Source organism: Microtus ochrogaster, chromosome 4 (genome assembly GCF_000317375.1).
Source record: "Microtus ochrogaster isolate Prairie Vole_2 chromosome 4, MicOch1.0, whole genome shotgun sequence".
NCBI lineage: Eukaryota > Metazoa > Chordata > Mammalia > Rodentia > Cricetidae > Microtus > Microtus ochrogaster.
Genome location: NC_022011.1, coordinates 21996217 through 22021781, shown reverse-complemented (window position 1 = coordinate 22021781; position 25565 = coordinate 21996217). Strand labels below are relative to the sequence as shown.

General features: G+C 42.9%; 1 protein-coding gene across 1 annotated transcript in view; it reads left to right on the top strand.

The window, feature by feature from the left end:
* Adamts18 (ADAM metallopeptidase with thrombospondin type 1 motif 18) overlaps window positions 1-25565 on the top strand; it is a 73047-nt gene that overhangs the window by 7599 nt on the left and 39883 nt on the right. The window contains exons 6-9 of the mRNA XM_026789940.1: window positions 3234-3371; window positions 5974-6127; window positions 15905-16000; window positions 18908-19056. Coding sequence (XP_026645741.1) covers window positions 3234-3371; window positions 5974-6127; window positions 15905-16000; window positions 18908-19056 — 537 coding nt within the window. The remainder of the gene's footprint in view (window positions 1-3233; window positions 3372-5973; window positions 6128-15904; window positions 16001-18907; window positions 19057-25565) is intronic.

Sequence of the window (25565 nt, the reverse complement as noted above, 5' to 3'; positions counted from 1 at the left end):
ACACACACACACACACACACACACACACACACACCAGTTCACTAAGCACCAATCATTGCTATCTGTCTTTTCACATCATATATTACATCGGTTGAGGTCTCAGGTCTGCAAATGGACCGCACATTGCTTACCTGATTCTCTTGTCATCTAGGTGTCTATTTTCATTTGGGTTTTGCTTTGGCAAAGACACTTTAAACTCCTGCTGGTTTTTTCCCTTTGCGTAGTGAGCACATTCGCCGCCACTGAATCATATCCTTCCCCCCATTTTTAACTTTAATTATGTGGCAGCAACCTCTCAGTACATTTTCCTTGCTGACCTTGAGTTTGTGACCCTCCTGCCTTAACCTCCCAAGTAGTGGGATTACAGGCCTATGCCACCTCAGAACAGCTCATTCTCTAAACAAAACAAACTAATCCTGGGAGCATTGTAAATCTACCTGCCTAGGGCAGTGATATACTGAACAGTTTTCAAAATACTGGCTATGAAAACTTTAATCATTCTTGATTATGAGCAAAAATTATCTGAAACCAAAATCTGATGCTTTGGTTCAGGAAAACAAGTCATAGTCTTCAGGTAGGGTGGGAAAGAGGTGTCAGGAAAGAGAAGAATGGATGTTAGGACTAGGGAGAGAGATTAGTAAGGCTTTTTCTCTGCAAGCTTGAGGATCTGGGTTCTATCCCCAGGTATGGAAGTGTATGCTAGTTATCCCAGGACTGAGGGAGGTAGAAGAGAGAAGATTGCTGGGGCTCAGTGGCTGTCCAGCCAAGGCCAGTTCTTGAGTCTTAGGCCAATGAGAGACTCTATCTCAAAAACCAAAGGTGGATATCACCCGAGGAGCCGTAACAGAGCTAATCTTTTGGGTCTCCCATGTCTATGCACACAGGTGTGTGCGCGCATACACAGTGAACAGATGTGAAATACATTCTTAGGATCAGATCTTGGTATGTGGTCCTTTGACATGAAGCTGGTGAATCAGATATGTGTTGAGATTTGGGGGAAAATAGTCTTCCAAAAGGCTACTAAATAAAAGTACTTTCGAAAATGTAAAACTTTGAAATTCAAAACTGAGTTCAAATTGGGTTCTTTTTTGCTCAAAAATTTTTAATGAGGCTCTAATTAAGCAGCCCTCCCTCCCTGAACAATGGCTTTAATCTCCCTGCACCTCACTGGCTCTTCTGGAATTCCTGCTCTTTATTCATAGGCTTCAGCGTATTTAGAAAGAATGTCTCCCAAACAAACCCCCTCAACTCCTTGTTTAGGCAAAAAAAGTTGAATTTGGCAAAGCTGAGAATACAAACATGCTTTTGCCAAATATCTTACGATTAATAATTCTGCTTGATAGCGGTCACCTGTAAATTCCGACAAGTCCATTGATAACCATCTGGTAGATAGCCACCCTTCACTTGCTTGATAAATTGGAAGAAATGTTTGAAAAGAAACAGCTAGACAAGCCCAGCTCACTGAACACCTTTCCTATGGATATAAAATCCTCCTTTGTTAGAGCCTACCTACCTTCAAAAGATAGCTATATAATGATACTACGCTTCCCCCATAGAACATACCCACTTATATTATTATGTATTCTTAAGAGACAGATTTTATTTCTTTAAATAGTCAGATTAAGAACAATTTAAATTCATGATAAATCATATAAATATCTCTGTCTGCTTTGCCTCTTTTTAAAGAAATGTCACAAAATGCATTAGTTTCCTGAATATTTTCCTGAGATGATCACAGAAGCATAGTGTACCGCATTCTAAGACAACATGGGAGACGGCATCTTTGCTCTGCATACTAAGAGATGGAAAATCATTTAGGAACAATGTGCATGATCTTTAGGGAATGTCAAAGAGAGCATCATTGTTACAGGCAGCTGTGAGCCTCCTAATGCCATGCGTGTTGAGAAACCAACGAGTCTTCTGGAAGAGCAGCAAGTGCTCCCAAACACAGCTATCGTTCCAACCCACCACACAATACGTTTCAAGGAGATCCTTAATGCTTGTTTTTCTGAAAAGGAACTGTTCTAATGTCATGGAAAGAACAATGTTCAGAAATTGTTTACAGTGCACTGTAGCAGGCTGAGCTCCAGGAAGTCGGGTTTTATGTCATATGTTTTGAACAGAGTTTTTATCATTACCTTGTAAAGAGCCTTATTTTTATGAAGGTATTCAATTATAATCGGAATTAAGGAGTTTAGCTAACTGGCTGTTTAACACTGGAAGGAAGATTTATATCACGCTAGCTTTATAATAAATATCAATGTAGGCCTTAGAATTACCTTCTCACTGTACCCACCTCCTCCTTACTCTCAACTTCTGAGCCATAGCTCTGGGATTGGTGGGTGATAGGAAAAGAAATCAGCTGTTTTGAATTTTTAAAAATTGGCCATCTAAGATTTAGGGTAGTTGAGAATTTTTTTAAACATTTGTTTTTTATTTATTTGTGTGTGCATGTGCACATGTGTGTGTGTGTGTGTGTGTGTATGCATGTGTGTGTGTCTATGTGTTTGTGTATATGTGTGTGTGTGTGTATTTCCTAGTAGTCAGTTTTTTCCTTCCATCACATACTTTTCACGGATTGAACTCAAGCAGTCAAGTTTGATCCCACATATCTTTAGCTGCTACACCATCTTACTGGTGAGCAGATAAACCTTGCTTTGACTTTGTGGCTAATAAATAACAAAGTCTTTAGTATTCTTCAGGTTTTTCTGCAGAAAATTTGCAGTAGGTTTTTGTAACTTGTTTTGTCGCTGACTCTTGTCGCCCACCTGGGTCTGCTGAGTCTCGGTGCATTCTTCTGTAGTAGAAGGCTACTTGTTCATTTCCCAGCCACCCAGACTCCCAAAATAATCACACAGAAACTATATTATTTAAATAATTGCTTGGTGCATTAGTTCTAGCTGCTTATTTGCTAACTCTTGCATCTTAATTTAACCCATCTCCATTAATCTGTGTATCACCATGAGACTGTGGCTTACTGGGTAAAGTTCCAGCGTCTGTCTCTGGCGGGGCTACATGGCTTCTCCTGACTCCACCTTCCTTCTCCCAGCACTCAGTTTAGTTTTCTCTGCCTAGATCTACTCTGTCCTGCTCTGCTATAGGCTCAAGACAGTTTATTAACCAATGGTATTCACAGCATACAGAGGGGAATCCCACATCATTTTTTCAGATTTTTTTTCTGGGGCTAACCTGGAATACGGGTTCTCAGAAGGCGGCTTTCCTTTGCCTTTCAGCTTTGGCATGGTTCACGATGGTGAAGGCAACCCCTGCAGGAAGGCAGAAGGCAACATCATGTCACCCACACTGACTGGAAACAACGGGGTGTTTTCATGGTCTTCCTGCAGCCGACAGTATCTCAAGAAATTCCTCAGGTAAGATGGATAAAATCCTGGGGATTGTGCCCCATTCTGTAGCAGTGTTAAGTAGAAGTGAAAACAAATATCCAAGCCAGGCCTGGTGGGATGGGCTAGTCATTGTGACTATTTGGGAGGCAGAGACAGAATGACTGAAAGGTCATGGTCTGCCTGGACTACAGAATAAGCTCAGGGCCGGCCTGAGAAGTAAAATGTAGAAAGGAAGCCTATAGATATTGCTCGTCAGCAGAGTACCTGCCTATCATGCATGAACCACCAGCTTTAACCTCTAGTACCACAAAATCAAATGAACCAAACAACAGATAACATTCCTATTATAATGCCACTGGTAGTCAAAATGACATAATTATTGTTGAAAATCTACTGAGACTTATTACAGTGCTAGATTCCCTCCATATACTACCTCACTGTGCTGGCAAGATGGCCCTGTAGGGAAAGGCACCTGCTGTCAGGCATGACTACATGAACTCCAGCCCAGGGACACCCCCCCCACCAACCCAGAGATCACTGAACCTGCAAGTTGTCCTCTGAAATACACACTCATATTGTAGCATCCTTGTGATTGCATACATGCACGTGCATACCCACAGGCACACACAAATTAATGTAACCTGAAAATTGAAACACACATACACACACACACACACACACACACACACGCGCGCGCGCGCGCACACAAATGACTTAATCCTCTCAGAAATCCTATTTCTATCTCCAGTCTAGAGTTGTAGTTGAGTCTTTGAGAGGTCAGCTGTGCATAAAGTATAACAGTTGTGAAGCTGTAGGTGTAAGATTCACACTTAGCTCCATTCTGATGCCGAGGTCTAAGATTCATAAGTTATCTCCATTTTAACTTTTAAGAGTCCTAGATGTATAGCCTTTTTACTGTGAGTAATTATTTTAATCTAACCAACCAGCTTGTAGAGCTTAGGAGAGCCCAGTGTTTGGTTTAAATTTTAAGGATGAACCTAGGGCTGGAGAGATGGCTCAGTAATTGGTTCTCTACAGCCATGTTGGGTGGCTCACAAATACCTGTTGCTCCAGCTCTGGGGGACCTGACATCCTTTTCTGACCTGTGCAAGTACCTATAAAGGGAGACATATACGCTTAAGTAAAAAATAACAATAAATCTTTAAAAAAGAACTCTATTCTTAATGACATACATGCATCTATATCTTTTTAGTCCATGCTGACTCACACATGGACACTTGGGTTCTGATTGTTCCCTTTGACCAGATATTAGTGGAAGTTTCATTGCAAATTGATGTTCCTAGTATGTTCATACCTTTGCTGCACTATATTAGTTGGAAATGTTCACAGAATTATCAACAGTAATAAACAAGGAAGATTAAATGTGAGTATATAAAGCTGACTGATGCCTAAAGTATAGTAAAAAGAAACTGATAGATGTTTGCTAATTTATCATAAGCCATGCCCCCCATATATTTTTATATTAATTTTAGATTCAGTATTTAGGGTTGACAATGTCTTTTCTACTTCATGTAAGTATGGAATCACTACATTTTATAAATCGAGGTTAACTCCATGTGGATCGAGTTTCTGTTCATGAGGTTGGTGCAGTTCAGGGCTTTGGGTAGAATAAGAGCAACAGCAGCAATTGCCATTGCCTTCTCCGTTGTGTTAAGGACATTACGTTTTCTTGTTTGAGCCATGTAACAATCCTTATGGGAGTCATCATCATTAAAGAGGTTTACAAGAATTATATAAAGTCATTATGGATGCATGGTTGATAGTATCTCCATGTATGGCCTCAAAATTGCATTTAATATCACACACTAATTAACCTCTCAGGGGTGGTACTGTTTGATTATGTAAGTAAATGGGGTAAGATGATTTTTTAAAAAATTTTCTCAACACATTTTACTTCCAGGTACCCCATAGGGAAATTTTCTGCCTTATGCCCCGATTCTAAAGTTTATTTTATAGGGTGCTTTCCTGCATGTGTCTAGACTGCCCTTGAGCGTCTCATGTGGTAAAGGATGACTGTGAACTCCCAAGCCCCTGCTTCTACTTCCTAAGTGCTAGGATTCTAGGCCTGGAACAGCACACCTAGAACCTTCTGATTCTTTCTGGATGTGACTTTGTTCATAAGCTTATTTGAGGCAGAGTACATCTTTATTTCTTCTTGGTCCTGTCTTTAAGAAGCACAGTATCATTTAAAACCTCATGAGGACAGACATCCTCTGTACACAGCCCAGTTTGTGCTTTAATTCCTGAAGCTAATGTTTGCCCGACAGTAGGCTCTCGGTAAAAATGCCCAGTGTTGTTGAATGAGACTGTGGAGAGAAGATTTTACTTATATTTACATTTCCCATCTCCTACCCAATCCTAATGCACATTGGTTAGATGGCCAGAACTTCCAGCCCCCTATAAAACCCTTTATGACTGAATGCATTCCAGCCTTTTTAGGCAGGACCCACTCTTTGCAATAAAATGTACTTTTTAACTCTAAACACATGCCTGCTTCTCTAAGCACATTCTATGTTTCTTTGCATGACGGCACTCACTGAGGTGCAGTTTTTAAATGGAAAGGTCACAGATGAACAGGGCTGTTAATAAGGATGTGTTATCAATGCAGTACACCACAGGCTGGCTGTCTGGTGGATGAGCCCAAGCAAACAGGACAGTATAAATATCCGGACAAACTCCCAGGACAGATTTATGATGCCGACACACAGTGTAAGTGGCAATTTGGAGCCAAAGCCAAGCTGTGCAGCCTTGGGGTTATGAAGGTATGTTTCCTCGTGATTTCTAACTTGCATTAAGGATGTGCCATGTGCCTGTGTACCTACCAAAAGGATAAACATTTGGTTTGCTGAGGCCAAAGGTTAGCATCTGGGTTATCTCTAAAATGTCATTTGTTTGGCATGATAATTAAGTGGTAATTTTCCTGTCAATGACTTATCCAGGCTTATCCCCCATAGACTCTGCATGCCTGGTTTAAATACCAGTTGTCTGCGTCCTTGGAAGAAAATTCCCCCCTTCTTACATGCAGGCTTTATTCCTTGAAGCAGAGCTGAGAATGCTTGCTCCTGCTAATCGCGGTTTTTGTTGTCTTGCTGTGCTTTTCAAGTGATGAGCTCACAGTCACTATCGCATCAATAAGTGCCATGTGCCCTTCATCGTGTAAGACAACTATTGCCGGAGACACTCCCCTTGACACCAGAAAGTTGACAGTCACTTTAATAGCCTTAGCATGCTTTCTACATTGACTCCTGGAAGCAAGATTACAGCCCAGATAAGTGAGAAAATACAAAACTCCAATTTGCAGAAATAAGAGAGGCCCTGTTGCACTCTTTCAAGAGATGCATTCCTGAAAGCATTGCAGTCCCAACATCAAAAAAAGGTCCCATAATTTTAAAGTTAGTTCATTCCAGGCATCCAGTGGAAAATGTTGAAGTCTTAGGTACTTGGACCCATGGGCGATAGGAAAGTTGGTAGCTTTTCCTTTCTCCCCTCCCCCACAAAACCCCTTTCCTTTCACCTCATCCCCCTTTGCCCCCTATTGCTCCTTCTCCATCACCCGCATTAGTAGCAGCAGCAGCACTGCTGTCCTAACTTCCGGCACCACCATTCCCAGCAGTTTCTGCATGACCCTCTGTCCTACATGAGACATTCCACGGCAAGATTTATTGTATTTGACCTCCATCTTCAAAACCACTTTGAAGTAAAAGTTATTGCCCCCCTTTCACCTACATCCCAGAGAAGGTATCCAGCTTGCCCAAAGCTACAGAACTCTCAAATGATCAAATATAAACAAAACAAATCACCCACGTGGAAGTTAAGCCTCTGCCTCTCCTTTGTTGGATACCGGTTTCCCTTAACCTAACAGTGCAACAGCCACTGTTGTGACTTGTGTGGTATCTCTGTAGTTGTAAGCACACACAGCCTTTCAGTAAGTCAGCTCACCTATAAAAGTCCATTCTTGAGAAATAATATCCAGTCATAGGCTTGATATGGAGACATAAATTAATATAACTGCAAGCATTACTATTAAAAAGCTAATCCTCAGCTTCATTCTTTGGGCATATCCTTCACACCACATGGGATTTACATTATGTATTTCAGTTGTTTTCTAAACGAGCAAACATGCAGCTGTTTCAATTTGCCTGTTAAGCCTCAGCGTTAGGTAGAATCACCCATTCACTGAGTAGAATCTCCTGAGCATGCCCTTCGACCACTTCATTCTGAGATCGCTACCTTTCTCAATCATTGAATCTGCGTACCTCAATCATCGAATCTGTGCACATTGTACGTACGGAGCTAGTAATAAGCATGGCTTCCTTTAGAAATACAGAGGAGTTCTCGAATGAGTCCCCTTCCACCGGGATTGTGCCTGTTCTGTGTCAGGCAGTGAGAAGGGGGTCAGTACCCCGCCTTAATCATTAAAATATGGTGCCGCATCATATTTTTAAAAGATGGTATCTCAGCCTTGGTTGACCCTGGAAAGCATAGGGAAGAGAACTGAAAATTCCAAGTGAAAAGAGCTTGAAATGATGAACGGCGCAGGGATGTCTGGGTGTCTGGGAGGGGAGCTGGGGAGTCTGGGCTAACAGAGAGATGGTTTAAGATGCCGATGGATGGGAAGGTGAAATTGATTGATGGCTCCTGAGTGTGGACTTGTTTTCCCTGTGAACTAGCTTTTGGTATTTTCCTAACATTGTTTATAACCAGAGTCATGGCCTCATTTCTAATGGTCACAATGGTACTCTACTGTGTTCTAACAATAGCAACAACAAAAAAGGATTTTCTAAACAATGAAATCCCATTTTTAATTTTTTTTAAAATTTATCTTTAAGGTCTTTATTGTGCTGTCTTTATTTTTCTCTTTCTGCTGTTCCCCTTCAATCTTCATGAAATTTTCTCCCTGTCATTCCTCCTAGAAAGGCAAGCTTACATGGTAGGTAAAAGCACACATGCAGGAATGGAGAATTGGCTCGGGGTAAAAGTGTGTCCTGCTTTTCCAGAGGACCTGAGTTCAATTCCCAACTCTACCCTGACTCCCTAGAACTTCCTGTAACTCTAGATCCTAGCGGTCTGACCACCTCTCCAGAAGGGCTGACGCTCACATGCAAACACACACTTATATACACACATGCACATACTCTCTGCCTTTGGGAAGTAGGCAGACCTGGGGTTAGAGTCTTATTCCAACTTTGCCTAGATAGATTCTTAAACAAATGATTCAGCCTCCCTTGACCCACGTGTCCACATCTGTAAGGAGAAGGTAATAGTTCCTCCCCAGCTAATTTGTGAGGACTGTTCTCTGGGTCCAGTCACATTCTTGTGCGCCTGAGAGGTCCTCTTAATCTCTTCCTTTCCCATTCAGCATCACGGCCCCCAGTGTACTGGACATCTTCATGGAGGCAGAGGTGTGTGCGAGCATTCTTTCACGTGTGTCTACTCTCCCTCTTCTCCCAGACTCAAATGTCATTTGGCTAGCAAATCACACTGTTCCTCCCCACAGTGTTTGTGCGGTCAGTCTGAGGGCTGTAACAAAAGTTCTGAAGCAAAGCTACATCTGGAGAAAGAGAGCTTGCTTTACGTGGCAGTTACAGGGTGGCTCCTGGGTGTTGCTCTGATGTGGACCAACTCTAGTGAGGGTCTTCCTAGCTGTATCACAGTGTGGATGATGTCCATGGCTAGAAAATATATGAGAGAAAATGATCTCTCTGCAAGAAAGAGAGGTAGTAGAGCCAGGCCCTGGGGCAGTTTTATCCTGTTCCCAACTCACATGAGAACTAAACAGAGTTGGCAGGAGAAATACCTTAATCACTGTTATGTGAAATTTCCTGGGGAGACATAAACACATTTCTCTGCCCCCTCCCTCAGCTAGGGCACTAACAACAGATCAAAGAGACCATTCCACCCAAGTCTAGCCTAGTGAACCAACGAGTCTCTGAGGTTTCCCTGCAGGTGCACGAATAGCTCAGAAATGGGAGCATTGCACAACTCCCCACCTAGCATGGGTGTTTTCTTGGGAAAGCTGCATCCCATTCCTGAAAGTCTCTGAGCAACTTGAAGGCAGCTTGGACAGTTGAAGACTCCCCCTCAGTAATTGGTTATTGCCTGTGTAACCTTGGAAAAGGGCCTATAGAGCTTCCAGAGATGTATGAGTTTCCTGGACTTCCTGACTCCTAGGAGCCTTCCTCCAGGAGGGAGTGTTTCAATCAGAAGGAAACAGCTGCACAGTAACCCCTGTCAAGGGCACTCCTGCACTCACCCAAAATCTTCCCCCTAAACCCCATTTGATAACGACTCCACCTCTGAACATTGACACACTGAAGTCTAAGTTCCTGACATATGGGTGTTGGGGGTTCAAACCACACCCAGGGCAGAGCAGCATTCACGAGAATAAATTAGTAATCTGACGTAGGGTTCCATGCTATTTAGACAGACCTGAAAGAGACTTACCTCCCTAGCAACTGATGAGAAAAACATCCAGTCAATGACTATTCACTTAAAAAGAAATAGAGCCTGGCTAACCAATTGATGGTGTTTGTTGAGAGTTCTGAAACATGGCACAGGAGTCAGTCGATGTTTGCATGCTGGTACCTTTCCTGCACCAGCCGTAAACAGGACAAAGGAAATACCCTCAGAGTTAGTTCTTGGCTCAGTATCCCCAATTACCATCATGTAGCTAGGGCTCATCATATTGATTGGCTCATTGAGGAATTTTAAAGCCAAATAGAAATTTGGGGGATGATATTTGAATACCAGTGAATGCTTCAGTGGCCATTGTTTCAGAGAGCATTTCTTCCAGAAGGCATTATGATATGGGAATGTTTCCTCTAAGAATTTGACATTGGGCTTAAAGAGAAGAGAGTAAGTAGGAGGTTTATAGAAGTTTCTCATAAATGCCCTGTAATAAATCATATCATCTTTCAATTTCTATCATCTTTCCCCACCAGCTTACATCCCAGTTATATTATGTCCTTATTCACCTTCAAATATTCTGTTTAATACTGCCTTTCTCATGCGTCATCTATGGATTTCCCATTCTAGAATACTGCGTAGCCTTCTGTCTGGATGACAAGTTTGTAATCATTCTATACCATTAAAGATGCAGCCTAAGAGTTACCTCTTTCTCCACAAGGACATTTAAACTATTCTTCCTCCAGGCTCTGTCTTTATGTATCACCATTATAAACTTGTGATTCCACATTGTAATCATCCGTGCATATTCCTTGCTCCTGCTGGTGCAAAATCTACTTAACTATTAGTCTTATGTAGCAGTAGATCCTTTGCAATCAATTAGCCTCATAGCAATGGCTGTGGTTCACTGTTTTTTTTTCAAATATTTATTTATTTATTATGTATACAATATTCTGTCTGTGTGTATGCCTGCTTGCCAGAAGAGGGCACCAGACCTCATTACAGATGGTTGTGAGCCACCATGTGGTTGCTGGGAATTGAACTCAGAACCTTTGGAAGAGCAGGCAATGCTCTTAACCTCTGAGCCATCTCTCCAGCCCCTGTGGTTCACTGTTTTACACACTCCTGTTTTCATAGAGTAGATTTTGCTCTCCTGCTCCCCCCCATCCTTCCCGTGAGGAAGCATGGGTGATTTGTGTGATAGAGCACCTCAGGCTGGAGAGGTGGCTCAGTGGATAAAGTTTGAGAGCCAGCGTTGGATCCTCAGAACCCACTTGAAATCTAGGTTGTTGAGCATGGCAGCTAGCTTGTAATCCCAAGGCTCAGAAGGCAGGACAGGGGATCTTTGGGTAAAGTGGCGGAACCAGTGAACTTCAGCTTCAGTAAGAGACCTTGTCTCAGTTAGTAAAGTGGATGGAGGAAGACACCCATCATTGACTTCTGGCCTCTAAATGTATATATGCACACACGGTGCCCCTCCCCATTTAAACATGCATATCATACACATGTGCATCTGGGTGTGCACATCACAGGGCATTTCTAGCATTGCCTGTCTTTGTGTTGTTTGGCTAAAGGATGCACATTTATCTAACAGTTTTCTAAAGATACCTTGCCTCCAACAGAGACTTTGGCTTTCCCCTCTATCTGCAAAACAGAGGGTGCAGTTAGTTTAACACTGTAGAGACTGTGTTAGCAGACCACTTGGGCCACAGATTGCAGCCTGACTCCAATTCTTCGTAGCCTGTAATTTGTTTTTTTTCTAAGTCTCTCTTTGTCTGACTCCAGTGTTCCATTAAGCAACTGGTGGAAAATGCATGGCATTATTTATTGTTCCCCCTTGAACTCAACAGTAAGGAAATAGAAGTTAAATAACTTAAGAGCACTAATAGAAAAGAAAACAATAAGGACCAGGCTTCTGAGTCAACATAGGTTGAATTCTTGATTGTATATTTTTGAATGAACTGTTCAAACATGGAGGAAAGATAACCACTGATTTATGTAGAAACAGTTATATATCTTTATAAACATATTTTAACCCTTGGATCCAATAAATACTTTCCAAGTATTTTGTCTGCCAGAAATCATAGGAGATAGTTGGTACAAAAATGGTTTATTTGATAGTGTTCTTAGCTAATGCTTGATTGACAGGAGTCAAAGAGTAGAGGCAACCTTCAGAATGGCCTTTAGATGATGACTACAAAAAAACTGATGCATTTATTTTATTACAAAAAATAACTACTCATAAAAACATGGAGAACTAAAAACTACATGTTGAAAAAAATGCCATGAGTTCATTTGGTATAATTCTACTATCCAAAATTGTGGTGGTAGTGTCTACAATGGTGTATATATTTTGTCAGAGCTTTGAGAACCATATGCTTACAATATAGGTGCATATTATTGCAAATTATACCTCAGCAAACTTGCTTCTTAAAGTGATGCCAATGACATGGTCTGTTGGTTGCTGCTTTTTAATTACTGCTTCCCCTCAAAAGCTTGGGTAGTGAGATTAAACACAAGGTGTTTCAGGTCTAGCCTAGGAGAGATTTACTGCTGAGAGTAGTTGAGTATTCATCTGACATTTCCTGAGTCTCCTTTTTCCCATTAGCACACCAAAGAGAACAATTGTGGAGTCAATCAAGTAATACAGGGGAGACTCTTAGCGGCGGGAGCAGGATTTTTGTTGTTTCTTTTCTTTTCAGTACTGAGTTGAGTATTGAATAGAGCCTCGTGCATGCTTGGTAAATGCTCCTCCTTGGAAGTTTGTCCCAGCAGTGCCCAGTTTCATTATGTTTTCCAGAATTCTTTGTCAGAGTATAATACTATTTTTGAGATAGAGTCTTACTGAATGGGCCAAACTGTCCTAAAACTACATAGACCAGGCTGCCTTCGAACTCACTCTGACTTCCGAGTGCTGGGATTAAAGGCGTGCCCCACCACTGGCACATTTTTAGTTGAAAACTTGTCTTAAGAATTGCAGATTACTTACTGCCAGTGAGACTGTTTCCTAATTATAAAGTCGGTCATTTCGATTCATATATTGACTTGTTGAAAATATTTATTGAAGTCTGCCTGGGACCCTGTCCTTGGAGCAGTGCCTCTGTATTAGGAAGGAGGATGATACATGGAGAATACTATAAACAAATAGATTATTGGCAAAGTGACTTTGGGATAAATAGGTTGAAGGTTGATTGGGTGGTAGCTGATTAAATTTTAATTAGTAATATTGAGATGTTGCTGAGTGGTAGGGCATTTGCCTAGCATGTGTGAAGTCCCTGCCACATACAAACACAAACTCACATACAACACATACACACACACACACACACACACACACACACACACACACACACACACTATTGAGTTCTCAAAGGGAACTTTATGAAGGCTTGAAGGGAATAAGAAAATGAGCCACTGTTAGGTGTTCAGGTTGTTGGGGATGTGGATAGAGCAAGATGTGCAAAGGCTGGTGTTTGGAGCAATCTGGAGGCACTTTCAGAATACTGCCTCAGTGTTGATAGAACAGCTGTATGCAGGTATGCTGGTTAGCTCTATCTATCAACTTGATACAACCTAGAATCACGAGGGAAAGAGAGTCTTAAGGAATTATCTAGACCCAATGTCTGTGGGGTATTATCTTGATTGTTAAATGATATAGGAAGAAGATGTATCCCACTGTGGGAAGTGCCATTCCCTAGTCAGGGGACTGTAAAAGAGAGGATAAAGCCAGCTGAGGGCAAGCAAACAATTATCCATTCGCCGATTCTTCCCCTGATCTGACCGTGGATGTGATATTGACTAGCTACATCCAGGCCCTGATAGGGTGAACTGTAACATGGGCTTTGTTATTTTCAATTCAGCTTCCCTCCTCTAACTTGCTTTTGGTTGGTAGTTTTATCACAAAGAAATTGATGCCACAACAGCAAGAGTTGACCTGTAAGAGGTCAACTTGATCAGAGGGATCAAGCGTATTCAGTGACTGACTTGGAAGCAGCCAAGGAGGACTCTGGATTTACCCTGAGTCAATCGAGACAACATCACATGGTTTGAACAGAGCAGTAGCATGAACTGACTTATATGGAGGAATCCCTCTAGCTCGTAATGCTGGCCAGCAGAGCTTTCCATACTGATAGGACTATCTTCTGCTCTTCAGTGTGATAGCCACATACAGTATCTGACTCTCGAAAACATGAGCTGTGACAAGGACAAAAGTCATATGCAACTCTGGGCCACTGTATCAGGTCATGCCCTGTTGAGAACTCACTGGGTAAATGGAGGAAAACAGAACAAGTGGGTTTGTGTTAAAGGGTATGACATTAAGGCACATGCAAAGTGGCTGGGAACAGGGTGGCAGCAATGAGTGTGGAAAGTGTTGTTTAGATTTAGGAGCTATTTTGAAGGTAAACTCAACATGGTGGTATAGTTTTAGAAGTCCCTATGAGAGTTCCTCTGTGTATACGCTATAGAACTTGAGTTTTCAGATGCTTTTAGCATTTTCAACATGTCATATTTTACTAGAAGGAACTTGTCTTGTGGAATATAACCAGAGAACGTGGGTCAGCAAATGACAGGACCCAGTACAGCCAGCATTGCTTAAATATGTGGTCTTGTTGAGGTGGGGGATCATATCCAGGCAACATGAGACCTTTGGGTCTCTGTGGTTATTTCTCTTTCTCTTAAATTATGACTTAAGTCCAGGTAATTATAGATAAGACAGAATGGGGTATACTGACGGGGGGGAAAAGTGGGAGGTACCCGCTAAAGAGTGCAAGCTCCCCTCTTTGTTTACTTTGAAAGGGAGTTTTCTCAGAGGGTTTTTTGTGGTCGTTAAAGCATGTCGTCGGCTGTAATTACATTTGACTTCTGCACTTCACCACAGGGGAAATAACATGTCCGTACAGCCTGTCTGATTTCACCCTGGAATCCCTGTGTTTTGCCTGCTCTTCTCCAGCTGCCCCTTGTCTCAGCCCTGTGGCTTGGCTTTGGCTGTCGTGTCTAGACCACCCTCCCCAACTCCTTTTTCTATTTTTCTTATGGTCTCCCTCCCATTTTTTTTTTTTTTTTGCTCTGTATCAGGTTGGTTTTGATGGCTACTATACGTATGGGTCGTGGCTCTCCATTGGCTGTAGGAAAGAAACGTATTTGGTCTTCAAAGTCATGGCTTGAACTGACACTAGGATTGATGAACCTCACTAGCAAGATGACCTTTTTCCCAAAAGCATGGAAGATGCCTCTAGCCCTTCCATAAGATTGACTTTCACGGTTTCTATGGAGACCTCTTTCTCCTCCCGTCTGACCTACACTCCTCACATCTCTTGCTCAATAACTGCTTCAGCGCTGGAATACCTTGATATGGAATCCCTTATCGATCACAGCCCCGATTCTGTTTGTTGAGAGTCTGCCTCCTGATCCTTTAAATTACCTCATAGGTCTAGTGTCAGAATTAAGTTGCCATAGTGCTGGAAGTCCCGAGGCTAAGAAAGTGACAATGATGGTGATAATAGAACAAAGATATCAAGAACTGTGTGTGCCAGACTGGATGATCCCTGACCGTGTAGTATGTCATTTTTTCCTTGAGAACACTCTGGGAGGGTGGGGGTCAGGTGACAGTTGTAGAGTGAGAATTAGAGAAGAAAAGGGAACCTGCAGCTTCTAGGGGTTCTAAAACATGCTAGGGACATGGACGGGTCAGATCTGCTTTATTCCTCTCTTGATCTGTTCCGTCAGGCTATCATCAGAAAGCAGATCTCTTGAGCACACACATATACACACACACGCACGCACGCACGCACGCACATGCACACACGTGCACACACACATACCCCCTACCACTTAGGTCTAAACAGTCAGTGATCTGGATATTAACTAATACTACCCCCTCTTCACTAAATACACACAAGCATGCAGACTCCGCAAACTCTCTTCCTGTTTATCTCCTTACTACAAAAGAAAATTGCTTTATTGCCACCAACTTGACTTGCCTGTACTTTGAGGAGTTTATCCCAAAATAAAGCCCCATACCCCAAGGCTTTAACTGTTAGCATTTTGTGTGTGTGTGTGTGTGTGTGTGTGTGTGTGTGTGTGTGTGGTGTGTGTCTTGCCAGTCTCATCCTCCCTTTCCCCCCTCTTTTCAGGATATCTGTAAATCACTCTGGTGCCACCGCGTGGGCCACCGATGTGAGACCAAGTTCACGCCGGCAGCAGAAGGAACCGCTTGTGGCTTGAGCATGGTAACTGTGCACTTGTTAGTCTGCAGCTCTAGAACGGTGCCAAAATCATTGAGCAGTGGCTTTAGAAGGGCACATTTTCCTTGGCTGCATTTTTTTCCTGGTTTCTCTTTAAAGTAACCAGCATAAGCAAGCAAAGATTACAAAACAGAATTGCAACATAGACCAATTCATTTGTTTATATAGATATTTTTACTTGTGCTTCTCTTTATGGATATGTCGCTGACCTGATGGACTTCACTGCAGTCGACATGCGGGCTAAACTTCATGTTCTCTAGAAGAGCCCCAGGGGGCAGGTGTTCCCATTAGGAACAGAAATGACTGTCCACACAAATTTTCACATTTACTTCTCTTGTCTTTCCTTTTCCTACGAGGGTCTGGCAGGAAAGGCACCCTTGGCATAGCAGTAAATGAAGTACGGTTAGCAAGTCCGTTGGAAAACCCACACTAGAGCGTCAACATACAATGAGATGGTGCAGGTTTGATGATCTCGGTCATTTGTTTTCTCAAAACTCTCCTAATCTGAATCGAAGAACTGATCATTTGAAGTGATTTCAGTTCTTTGGTGACGATTGAGTACCAGTATCAGAATGAGTCTCTCTGAAGATACCCAGGTGAGACAAATGAAAACACAGTCCTGTTCTTCCAAGAACCCGTAGCAGAAGCTGCCATCTTTTACTGTTCTTCAAACGTTCCTCTCGAAACACTAACCGCTACCACCCAAAAGAAACAACATTGGTTGCAATCCAATATTCATGTCAAATGAACGGTAATGAAAATATATACCAAGTGGACCCTGGAGCTGACATTGAAGAGACCTGAAAGACTACAGAAATAGAGGCAGAGGATAGACACAGAGCACCAAAATGGGTGAGAGCTGAGTCCTTCCATCTCAAGATGTGTGTGTAAGGAAGAGTTAGGTCTATACTGTCACATGCTGAATTAAAAACTTTTGGGACAGGATCCCGGGGCTCATTCTGTAATCCCAGGATTCAGAAGACTGAGACAGGAGGCATGCCATGAGTTTGAGTTTAGCCTAGCTTACATAGCAAGTTCCATGACAGCCTCTGCCAGGCAGTAAAATCTTGCCTAATAACGTAAATAACACATTTTATAATGTACAGTGCAAGTCACGGCTAGTCAGTCTTATTGAATATTTGAGAAACACTAGGAATATGTGTGATAGATAAGATTATATGTATATCTATTTAATGTTTTCATTTTATACATAGAATTTTATATATACATTATATTACTTGCACTTATGTGTAGATTTCTGTAAATACCCATTTGTTACACAGAGTGCAAAGGCAGAGGAAGACAGTCTGCCAGCAGTCTGACCTAGGACCAGGATGAATACTGAGATCGTAGCAGCCCAGATGTTCATCCAACAGTTGAAGCAGATATAAAGAAATGCATTTCCAACAAAGAAATTAGATTAAGATTAAGGCATATCAGTCAGTAATTTGTTTGTCTATAAGAAGCAAAATGAGCCCTATGTGGTTGTGAAATCTAGATTCTTCTATGTGTGTTATAGTTGTGTCCCTATAAGACTGAGCAAGCCAGAAAGTCCCTACTCAGCTCTCATAGGCAAAGGAGCCTTCAATTCCTGAATGCTTGAAAGGGCTCTAGAAGACCAGGTGAGACAAGTCTTCCCACTGTTCCCAGACATCAAAGCAGCTTGGTTTGCTGTTGGCTGCTGGTGCTAGTGGGATCATGGGCTATTGCTAGTGGGACCATGGGCTATTGCTTTTTGTCCCGTGTCAGCCCAGTAGAGACCCCTTGATTCCTGGTGGGAAAGATGTATGGTGGCCTTAGCAAGAGCCCTCAGATGACTGATTGGTCCTCCACAGTGTTACGTAATTTCAAACTCTGAAATTGCAATTAACACAAGCAAAAGAAAAGCTTAAAACAGAGGGATCAATCTGTTCGTGGCAAGAATGTGAAGAAAAGAAGAAATATAATCAAGAGAAAGCTCACTTTCAACAAAGCCACACAGTGAGCAGTTGAACAGCCAAATGTATCATGGGAGTGAGGGGGATGGTGGAGAGCTGTAAGTCAGACAGCCTCCCTGTAATTCTGCAACTGAACACCCCTTCTCAACAAAAACTGGTGTCCCTAAAGCCCAGCCCTTTGGATCAAAGTGCAGAGGTTTTCAGTGTGTGGTTCTACTAAGTCTTGCAGGACTTGCTCAAAGTGAAAACACAACAAGAAAAAAAAAAGCAATACTTCCAGAGATGAACTCAACACCTACGGAAGGAGAAGAAATGGGGGTGGGGATAGCAAACCCTGAATTTACTGCAAAAGAAGAACTAACATGGGAGGCTAGCTTAGAAAACAATCCTTAGTCCACCTTGTGCGGATCACAACCGAATGAAGAAGAAACGGGCACCTTCTATGAATGTAATTTGTTGGGGCCAAAAGTTATTAATTTCATATGAGATTACTATCTGATGGTTGAACGAGGCAAATCACATGCACAGTTAGCTATACCTCGCATATGCTTTGATAGTGACATCATCACAGTGATCAACACTTGAATGCATTAGAATTGTTCCTTAAATAGCATTGTCTCCATGCAACAAAGAGGCCTCCTTGTAATTCTGTCTGACGACTTGGGCCATTGTATAGAATCTTATCTGTCTGTTTTCCTTACATGGACAGTTCACACAGCATGTGCTTCTCAGCCTGAGGATGGGGAACGCCACTTCTCTTTGAGGCAGACTTGAAAATACAGGCAGCAGCCACACAGCCATAAAAACAGCAAACAAGAGCCATGTCCGTGTCACACAGTGTCCCCCCTACCTTCCCAGACTTCTTTTTTTTTCTTTTTTATTGGGTAGACATTTGCCTTTCCCTGAACTTTCCTGGTCTCTCTGATGGGAACTATGTCGCATGTTCTTTCTGCAGTGGTGTCGACAGGGCCAGTGTGTGAAGCTTGGAGATCTCGGGCCCCGGCCCATCCACGGCCAGTGGTCTGCCTGGTCGAAGTGGTCAGAATGCTCGCGCACTTGCGGTGGAGGAGTGAAGTACCAGGAAAGGCACTGTAGTAACCCCAAGTAAGGCTCCAGGAGGAACGGGCTTTTCAGTGGGATTTTCTTCCTTCCAGTTAAAAGCAACCAGCCAAGATTTTCCTGTTCACACACAAAGGCTGTGTGTCCTGGGAAGTGGGACAGGCAGAAGCATGTGGGTAGAATTGAGAACACAGCGGAAGAGTCAGTCTGTGTTCATATGATGATCCAGGACCCCAGTCATCTCCTGAACTTTTGTCTTCACTGGAGCAAGGCTCTGCAGTTCTACACCTGAGCTGTTTAGTCGAGCAGCTTGGGGACCAGAACGTGTGTCTCTTACAGATGAACTGAGAATGTGTAATGATATTTTTCCTTGTAGGAATAGGCTTCGATCCCTGTTGATAGACACATCTGACTTCTCAAAAGACACCTGAAATCAAAAGCTATATTGTTACATGAGCAATTGCTATGCATTGGTGACTAATTTTAGTTTTCTTTAAAAACAACACAGAAATCCGATGTGAGAACTGACAGCATACATTCACGTGTTGAAACTGGCTTGTGGTCTTCTTTAGGGACTCTGCAATCCCATCGTTATAGAGCCTGAGACTGGCAAAGTACAAAGGCATTTAAGTAACTTCAGCAGATTGTAATTGACACATGAGGTGAACGCTTCCTATTGTCCTGGTAGAAAGGTCTGAGGCGCTGCAGGTACAAAAACCCAGAGAACTCACCTGCCCTTTCTAAACGTATGACTTTGGAAAAGTCACGTGAACTCTAAGCTTTTGTTTCTGTACAAAATGAGATGTTAGCACCGTCTCATAAGACTCTGAGGAATTAAGAATCGTGTCTGTAAAATCCCTCAGTGCCTGGAGTGGTGGCATACACCTGTAATCTCAGCACTTGGCCTGAATCAGGAAGAGTAAGGCTAATCTGGGCTGTATGGTGAGATCTTATACTGAGAGACAGAGACAGACATGGACAGACAGACGGACCCCAAGTGATCTGAGAGATGAGTAACACCCAATAGACACGCAGCAGAACATTCTGAGGGCCACATGCTCTCACAGTCCTCATCTCAACCTTTTTAGGAGGACAGGGTCACCCAGCATCACCCTAGGGACCTATAGAGGAAGTGGTACCTGCAGGGTCATGACACTACCCGTGGTCCATAGAAAGTGTGATCGAATAAGAAGAGTGTGATGAGGTTAATTTTACCACCCATTTGGGGGATGGCAGCCCACTGAGTTTAAGAATGCAAGCTGTGGAACCCAACACCCCAACCCTGCCCTAATCTTGCACTACCAGCCATGAAGCCACCAGTAACCGGCTCAGAGTTCCTCAGAGTCCTCGCGTGTGAACATGGGGTCATGATGGCAGCAGCCCTGCTGAGGACTGTAAAGTGCTCTGCAGGAGGGCCCAGCATGCCATAAGTACTGCAGGAACCAGCGGTGAACTGAGAACCAATACATAACAAAATCGGAGTAAAAAGGAAACTTTCAGAAGAGAAAATAGTATCTCATCTGACTCAGCAGTCTGAGCGCCATATAAAGTTTTTTTTTTTATTTCTTTTTGTCAAAATAAGGGGCAGGTTGGAGTTAATTAGATGGTGTGTGCCAGGTGCTTCTTGGGCTTTCTTAGGCTGCTCTGGAGCCAGCCACTCTTCTCTCCTCCTCCCTCCCTGAGAATTAACTCTCGCACACAGTGATGAAGTACTCCAAGCTCCCTTTGCAGGCCTCTTTAAACTTTTTATTTAGAGACAAAATGCTGGCTGACCTTGAGCTCTTCACCTACTCCAGGCTGGCCTTGAATTTGTGGTCCTACTTCCTCATCCTCATAAATAGCTAAGATTACACACCTATAGTAATAGCTGTAGTTCCAAGTACCCAGAGCTTTTCAGATACAGAACTATTGACATAAAAAGCTGAGAAGTTCCTGTGAGATCATCTCTTAAGAATTATTTTATTATTTTATGTCTTTGTGTGTGTGTGTGTGTGTGTCCTGAATGTCTATGCAGAGACCAGAAGAGGGCACCTGATCCCTGGAGGTGCAGTTACAGGAGGTTGTGGGCTGTCAGATGTGAGTGTTGGGTGTGGAACTCCTCTGGTCCTCAGCAAGAGTAGGGTATTCTTAAGTGATCTACATCTCTCCAGCCCCAGGACTTCTTTTTTACGTTGCTGGATCAGCATCCATGGCATCTTCTCACTTGCTGCTAATGGGATTACATTCTATCTCTTTACTCCCCACATTGTAGCAAAGAAAAAACGTCTTTAGGCATTGCCACATGTCCTAAAAGGAGCAAAATGTACATCTTTCTGAGACTCCTCAGACTCAGTGCCTGACTCTAGCTGGAGGAAGGCTTGGCATCCCTTCATGATTTATACCAGATTATAAAAACCATCCTTTTGATACCTCACGGTAGCCAATGTCTCTACCGCACTCTTCAAAATCATTGTTACTTTGTGTTCTGCAGCATATTTCCTGGGTCTGGTTTTCATGCATGACTACATCTTATAATCCCAATATTTTCCTGACAAAGAAAGGAATTGCCTTATTTAATAGCTCTGCCAGTGGAGTGCAGGAAAGGCATCCCTGGGATTTCAGTTAAAGTCTTTCTCATGCCTATGGGTTTGGGAGCTCACCTTATGACAGAGAACTGCGTGTGGAAATGGCATGTCTTGGTTTTAGAGATCCATAATGAGGGATTAATCACTAAAGTCTTTCTACTCTGTGGAGTTCTGCAACGTTACACAAGATCACAGATAACTGGAATACTGTCAACTCTTCCTCGGGGTGAAGCCACAAGTAAAACGAGAGATGGTCAGTTAATCCCCAAATGGTTGAATTAATTGTTCTATCCAGCCCCTAATTCTATTTGTTGGAGAAAAGCTGCTTTTTTCCCCTCACCTTTTCAATGTCAAGTTATTGATTTTTTTCCTTCCAACTAAGTTCTGTCATTTGGTTCTGTTTGTAGCTCTCAGCTTAACCGTTTTCATTTTCTCACTGGAGAGGCAGTGTAAGGTTCCCATTTCATCCTCGGAGCTTCTCCCCAGGATGTGTTTTGTTTCATAAAAGAATGAGGCATGCAAGGCAATTTGTAGACTTACCAGCATGTTTAGCCTCACAAGGGAGGGGTTAAAGGTCTTCTGATTCCACAGCGGCTAACATTAAGCATGTATGATTGCCTCCCCTGTCTGAAGCAGGTGCTTATATTTCTTCTACACCCCATTTTCTGTGCCGTTCCACTACACCTGAAGAGTCTCTCATAATACTTCTTCAGGCATTTTCTCACAGACACATTAAAGCCACCCCATCATTTCCAACTGCATGCCATCCCACTTTTTCACAGATGGGCAACCAAGGGAGAAAGGGGATTCCACTCACAGCATCAGCACCACTTGGGTACCACACTGACAATGGGAGATTCAAACCAAGCTGTATAGTCTTCACCCTTCGACATTTCTCTTGGTTTCCTAGCTACCAAATTATCACATTGCAATAGAATTTCAGGATATTCCTTTAATTTCTATTCCAAAAATTAACAGTGAGACTCTGAGATATTCTAGGACATTCCTAAAACACAAGTCTTTTCAGCAAAGAATTATCGATCACTCAGTCTAGTGCCACCCAGCCCCTGGAGTCTGGGGGAAGCTGGGATTTTACAACAATCATTGAACTGACTCTAGAGTCCATTCTTCTAACCAATAATTTTCAGGCTCAATTTTCAAAATCAGTAGGGTCCTCTAAATGGCACACATTTGTGATTTGGAAAACACATGTCACACACACACATACTGTGTGTTCTTTTTTGTTGTTGTCATTATTATTGTTTTTCAAGACAGGGTTTCTCTGTGTAACAGTCCTAGCAGTCCTGGAACTAGTTCTTGTAGGCTAGGCAGGCCTTGAACTCAGAGAGATCCACCTGCTTCTGCCTCCTGAGTGCTGGGATTAAAGGCGTGCGCCTATTTGCTTTATTGGCAGAGGCTGCTTGTTTTTTTTTTTTCCCAGCAACCCAGACCAAAAATAATCACACAGAAACTGTATTAATTAAAACACTGCTTGATCTATTAGCTTATGCATATTTCTAGCTAGCTCTTACAACTTAACACATCTCTATTAATCTGTGCATTACCATGAGGTCTTGGCCTATCGGAAAGGTTCTGGCAGGCTCCCACATGTGGCTTTCTCCTTTTCTCTCTGACTCTGCCAACTCTCTCTCTATCTATCTATCTATCTTTCTTCCAGCCTGGCTATATTCTGTTAAGCCATTGGCCCAAAACAACTTTTTTATTACCCAATGGTATTCACATACAGAGGGGAATCCTACATCAATTCTTGCTTGGTATGCATGAGAATATCTGTGCTCAGTTCCCAGTACTGCATTAGCCAGGCTCCGACTGTCTGGAATTGAATTATTCAGGAGGTAGATTCAAGAAGACCTGCACTTCAGGTTCATTCTTGACTGTGTAGCAAGTTTGAGGTCAGAATGAAATACATGAGACCCTGTCTGAGGAAGGGAGGGAGGGGCTCAGACAGACAGAGAGCACATACATGAGAGAATGCAAAGAATCTTACAGTATACATGTGTGTCCGTATGTACTTATCGGCATGTCTAAGGTAAGTCTAATAGTCATATAACCAACTAATACTATAAGCGTCTGTGCTCAGGTTGACTGATGCAAAAACAAATACAGTTCTACTCTATGTTGTGGGAACTCCTTCAGCCAATAGCCTTTAAGCTATCGGCCCACTTTGAGTGTGGTCTTATGTACTAAAAGTGCAAATAAAAAGTGTGTGCAGCCCTTTTTTTTTCTGCTAAATTTGGTTCCAGTTCCCAGCACATGCAGAGAACTGCCGATCGCTACCCTTAATGTGAGTTTAGCCCCAAAGAAATAAACCTGTGTTAGACTCCAATCTGGGCTCTGTGGCATTCTCTGGTACCGCTACACCTTATAACGCAAGAGCCTATGCCAAGACTTCGCTTTCTGCCTCTCTTCCTGTTTCTAACCATAGAGCTCGGGCCACACTGCAGGATGTTATGGGAAAGTTTTCTATTTGCTTATTTAAACGTTCATGCTTAGGAGCACAGAAATCCAGGTGTGGCCGTGCAGCCCGGCAGTCCGTCATTCAGGAGGCACAGGCAGGAAGATTCTGAGTTCGCACTCAGGCAGGAACTGCCTTTTGCAACTCAGTCTCAGAAAGAATAACAGGCTGCGGGAAAATGCTCTTGAGTTGGAACATTTGCTAGGAAATCTGAAATTATTGGCAGCCGTGACTTTGACCACTCTGACTTTAGCTCATAACAAAGAAAAGTGAAATCTGAGCATTCTGATCAGAGAGAGCATAGCGTGGCTTGTAATTTGAGAGGATGAACTATTTAAAATGCTTAAGTCATCTATAACGTCAAGGACATTAAACCAGCACATGAAATTAAATGCCCATCTGCCTCGCTGTCAAAGACACGCTGCCTCGCTGTCAAAGACACGCTCCCTCCCTGGCTACTTTGCTCCTGGATCTTTCTCTCGGTCCCCACGGCGTTCAACAATGTCTGTCTTGCTCGGAGAAATGCAGTCCTAGGTGACAAGGAAGAGAGTCTGGGCCAGAGTCCAAAGATCTGAGGTTCAGCTCCACTGTCCCCCTTAGCTGTGTAAGCTTCACTGACATGCTGTCTGGGCCTCGCCTGCGCTTTCTTCCCTTCATCCGTCTGGAGTGGAAAGACCTGTGAGTTTGGAGGCCTTGTCCAAGCTGTGTAGGCTGGACAAATCACACCCTGTGATGGTTCTTTGCTGAACTAATAACAGGCAGTTCACGTACAGCCAATGTTTAAAATCTCAGGGAGAAAACCTTGAGCCGAGGATTGGCCGTAATGTGCATTGTAGAGTATTGAGGCCGTGATAATACAATTTAAGGTCTACTAATGGTCATCTGGGAAGTCGTAAGGGATCTGATTGAGTGCCACCCCACTGCATCTTTAGCCATTTGCTCCAGGATGTTTGTAAAAGACAGAGACTTCTCATTCTGGCCCTGCAACCCTTCCTGTGTCTGTGGAGTTCATCCGTGAGATCTCAGGAAGGCTTGCTAGAAGATGCTGGGGTGGAACCAGCAGTGTTCTGTGACGAGCCTGGGCCTCCCACAGGAGCAAAGAATTTTAATCACATCAACTTATTAACCTTGAGTCCCCTTTCAGGTGACCTGTTGGTATCAGATTTTATATGAAGTGGTCCACAGTTGGGTTTTAGCTCTGGAGAAGTCCGTGGGGAGGGAGAACAAGGAAGATGCTTTTTGGAAATTAAACTGGGTGAGTGGTTAGTGTTGGGTAAAGGCTAGGCTGGGTTCTAGTTAGTGTTTGGTGAAGGGTAGGCTAGGTACTGGTTAGTGTTGGGTACAGACTAGGCTGGGTACTAGTTAGTGTTTGGTGAGGGTGGGCTGGCTACTGGTTAGTGTTGGATGCAGGCTAGCCTGGGTACTGATTAGTGTTGGATGCAGGCTAGGCTGGGTACTGGTTAGCGTTGGGTGTAGGCTAGGCTGGGTACTGGTTAGTGTTTGGTTCCATAGCT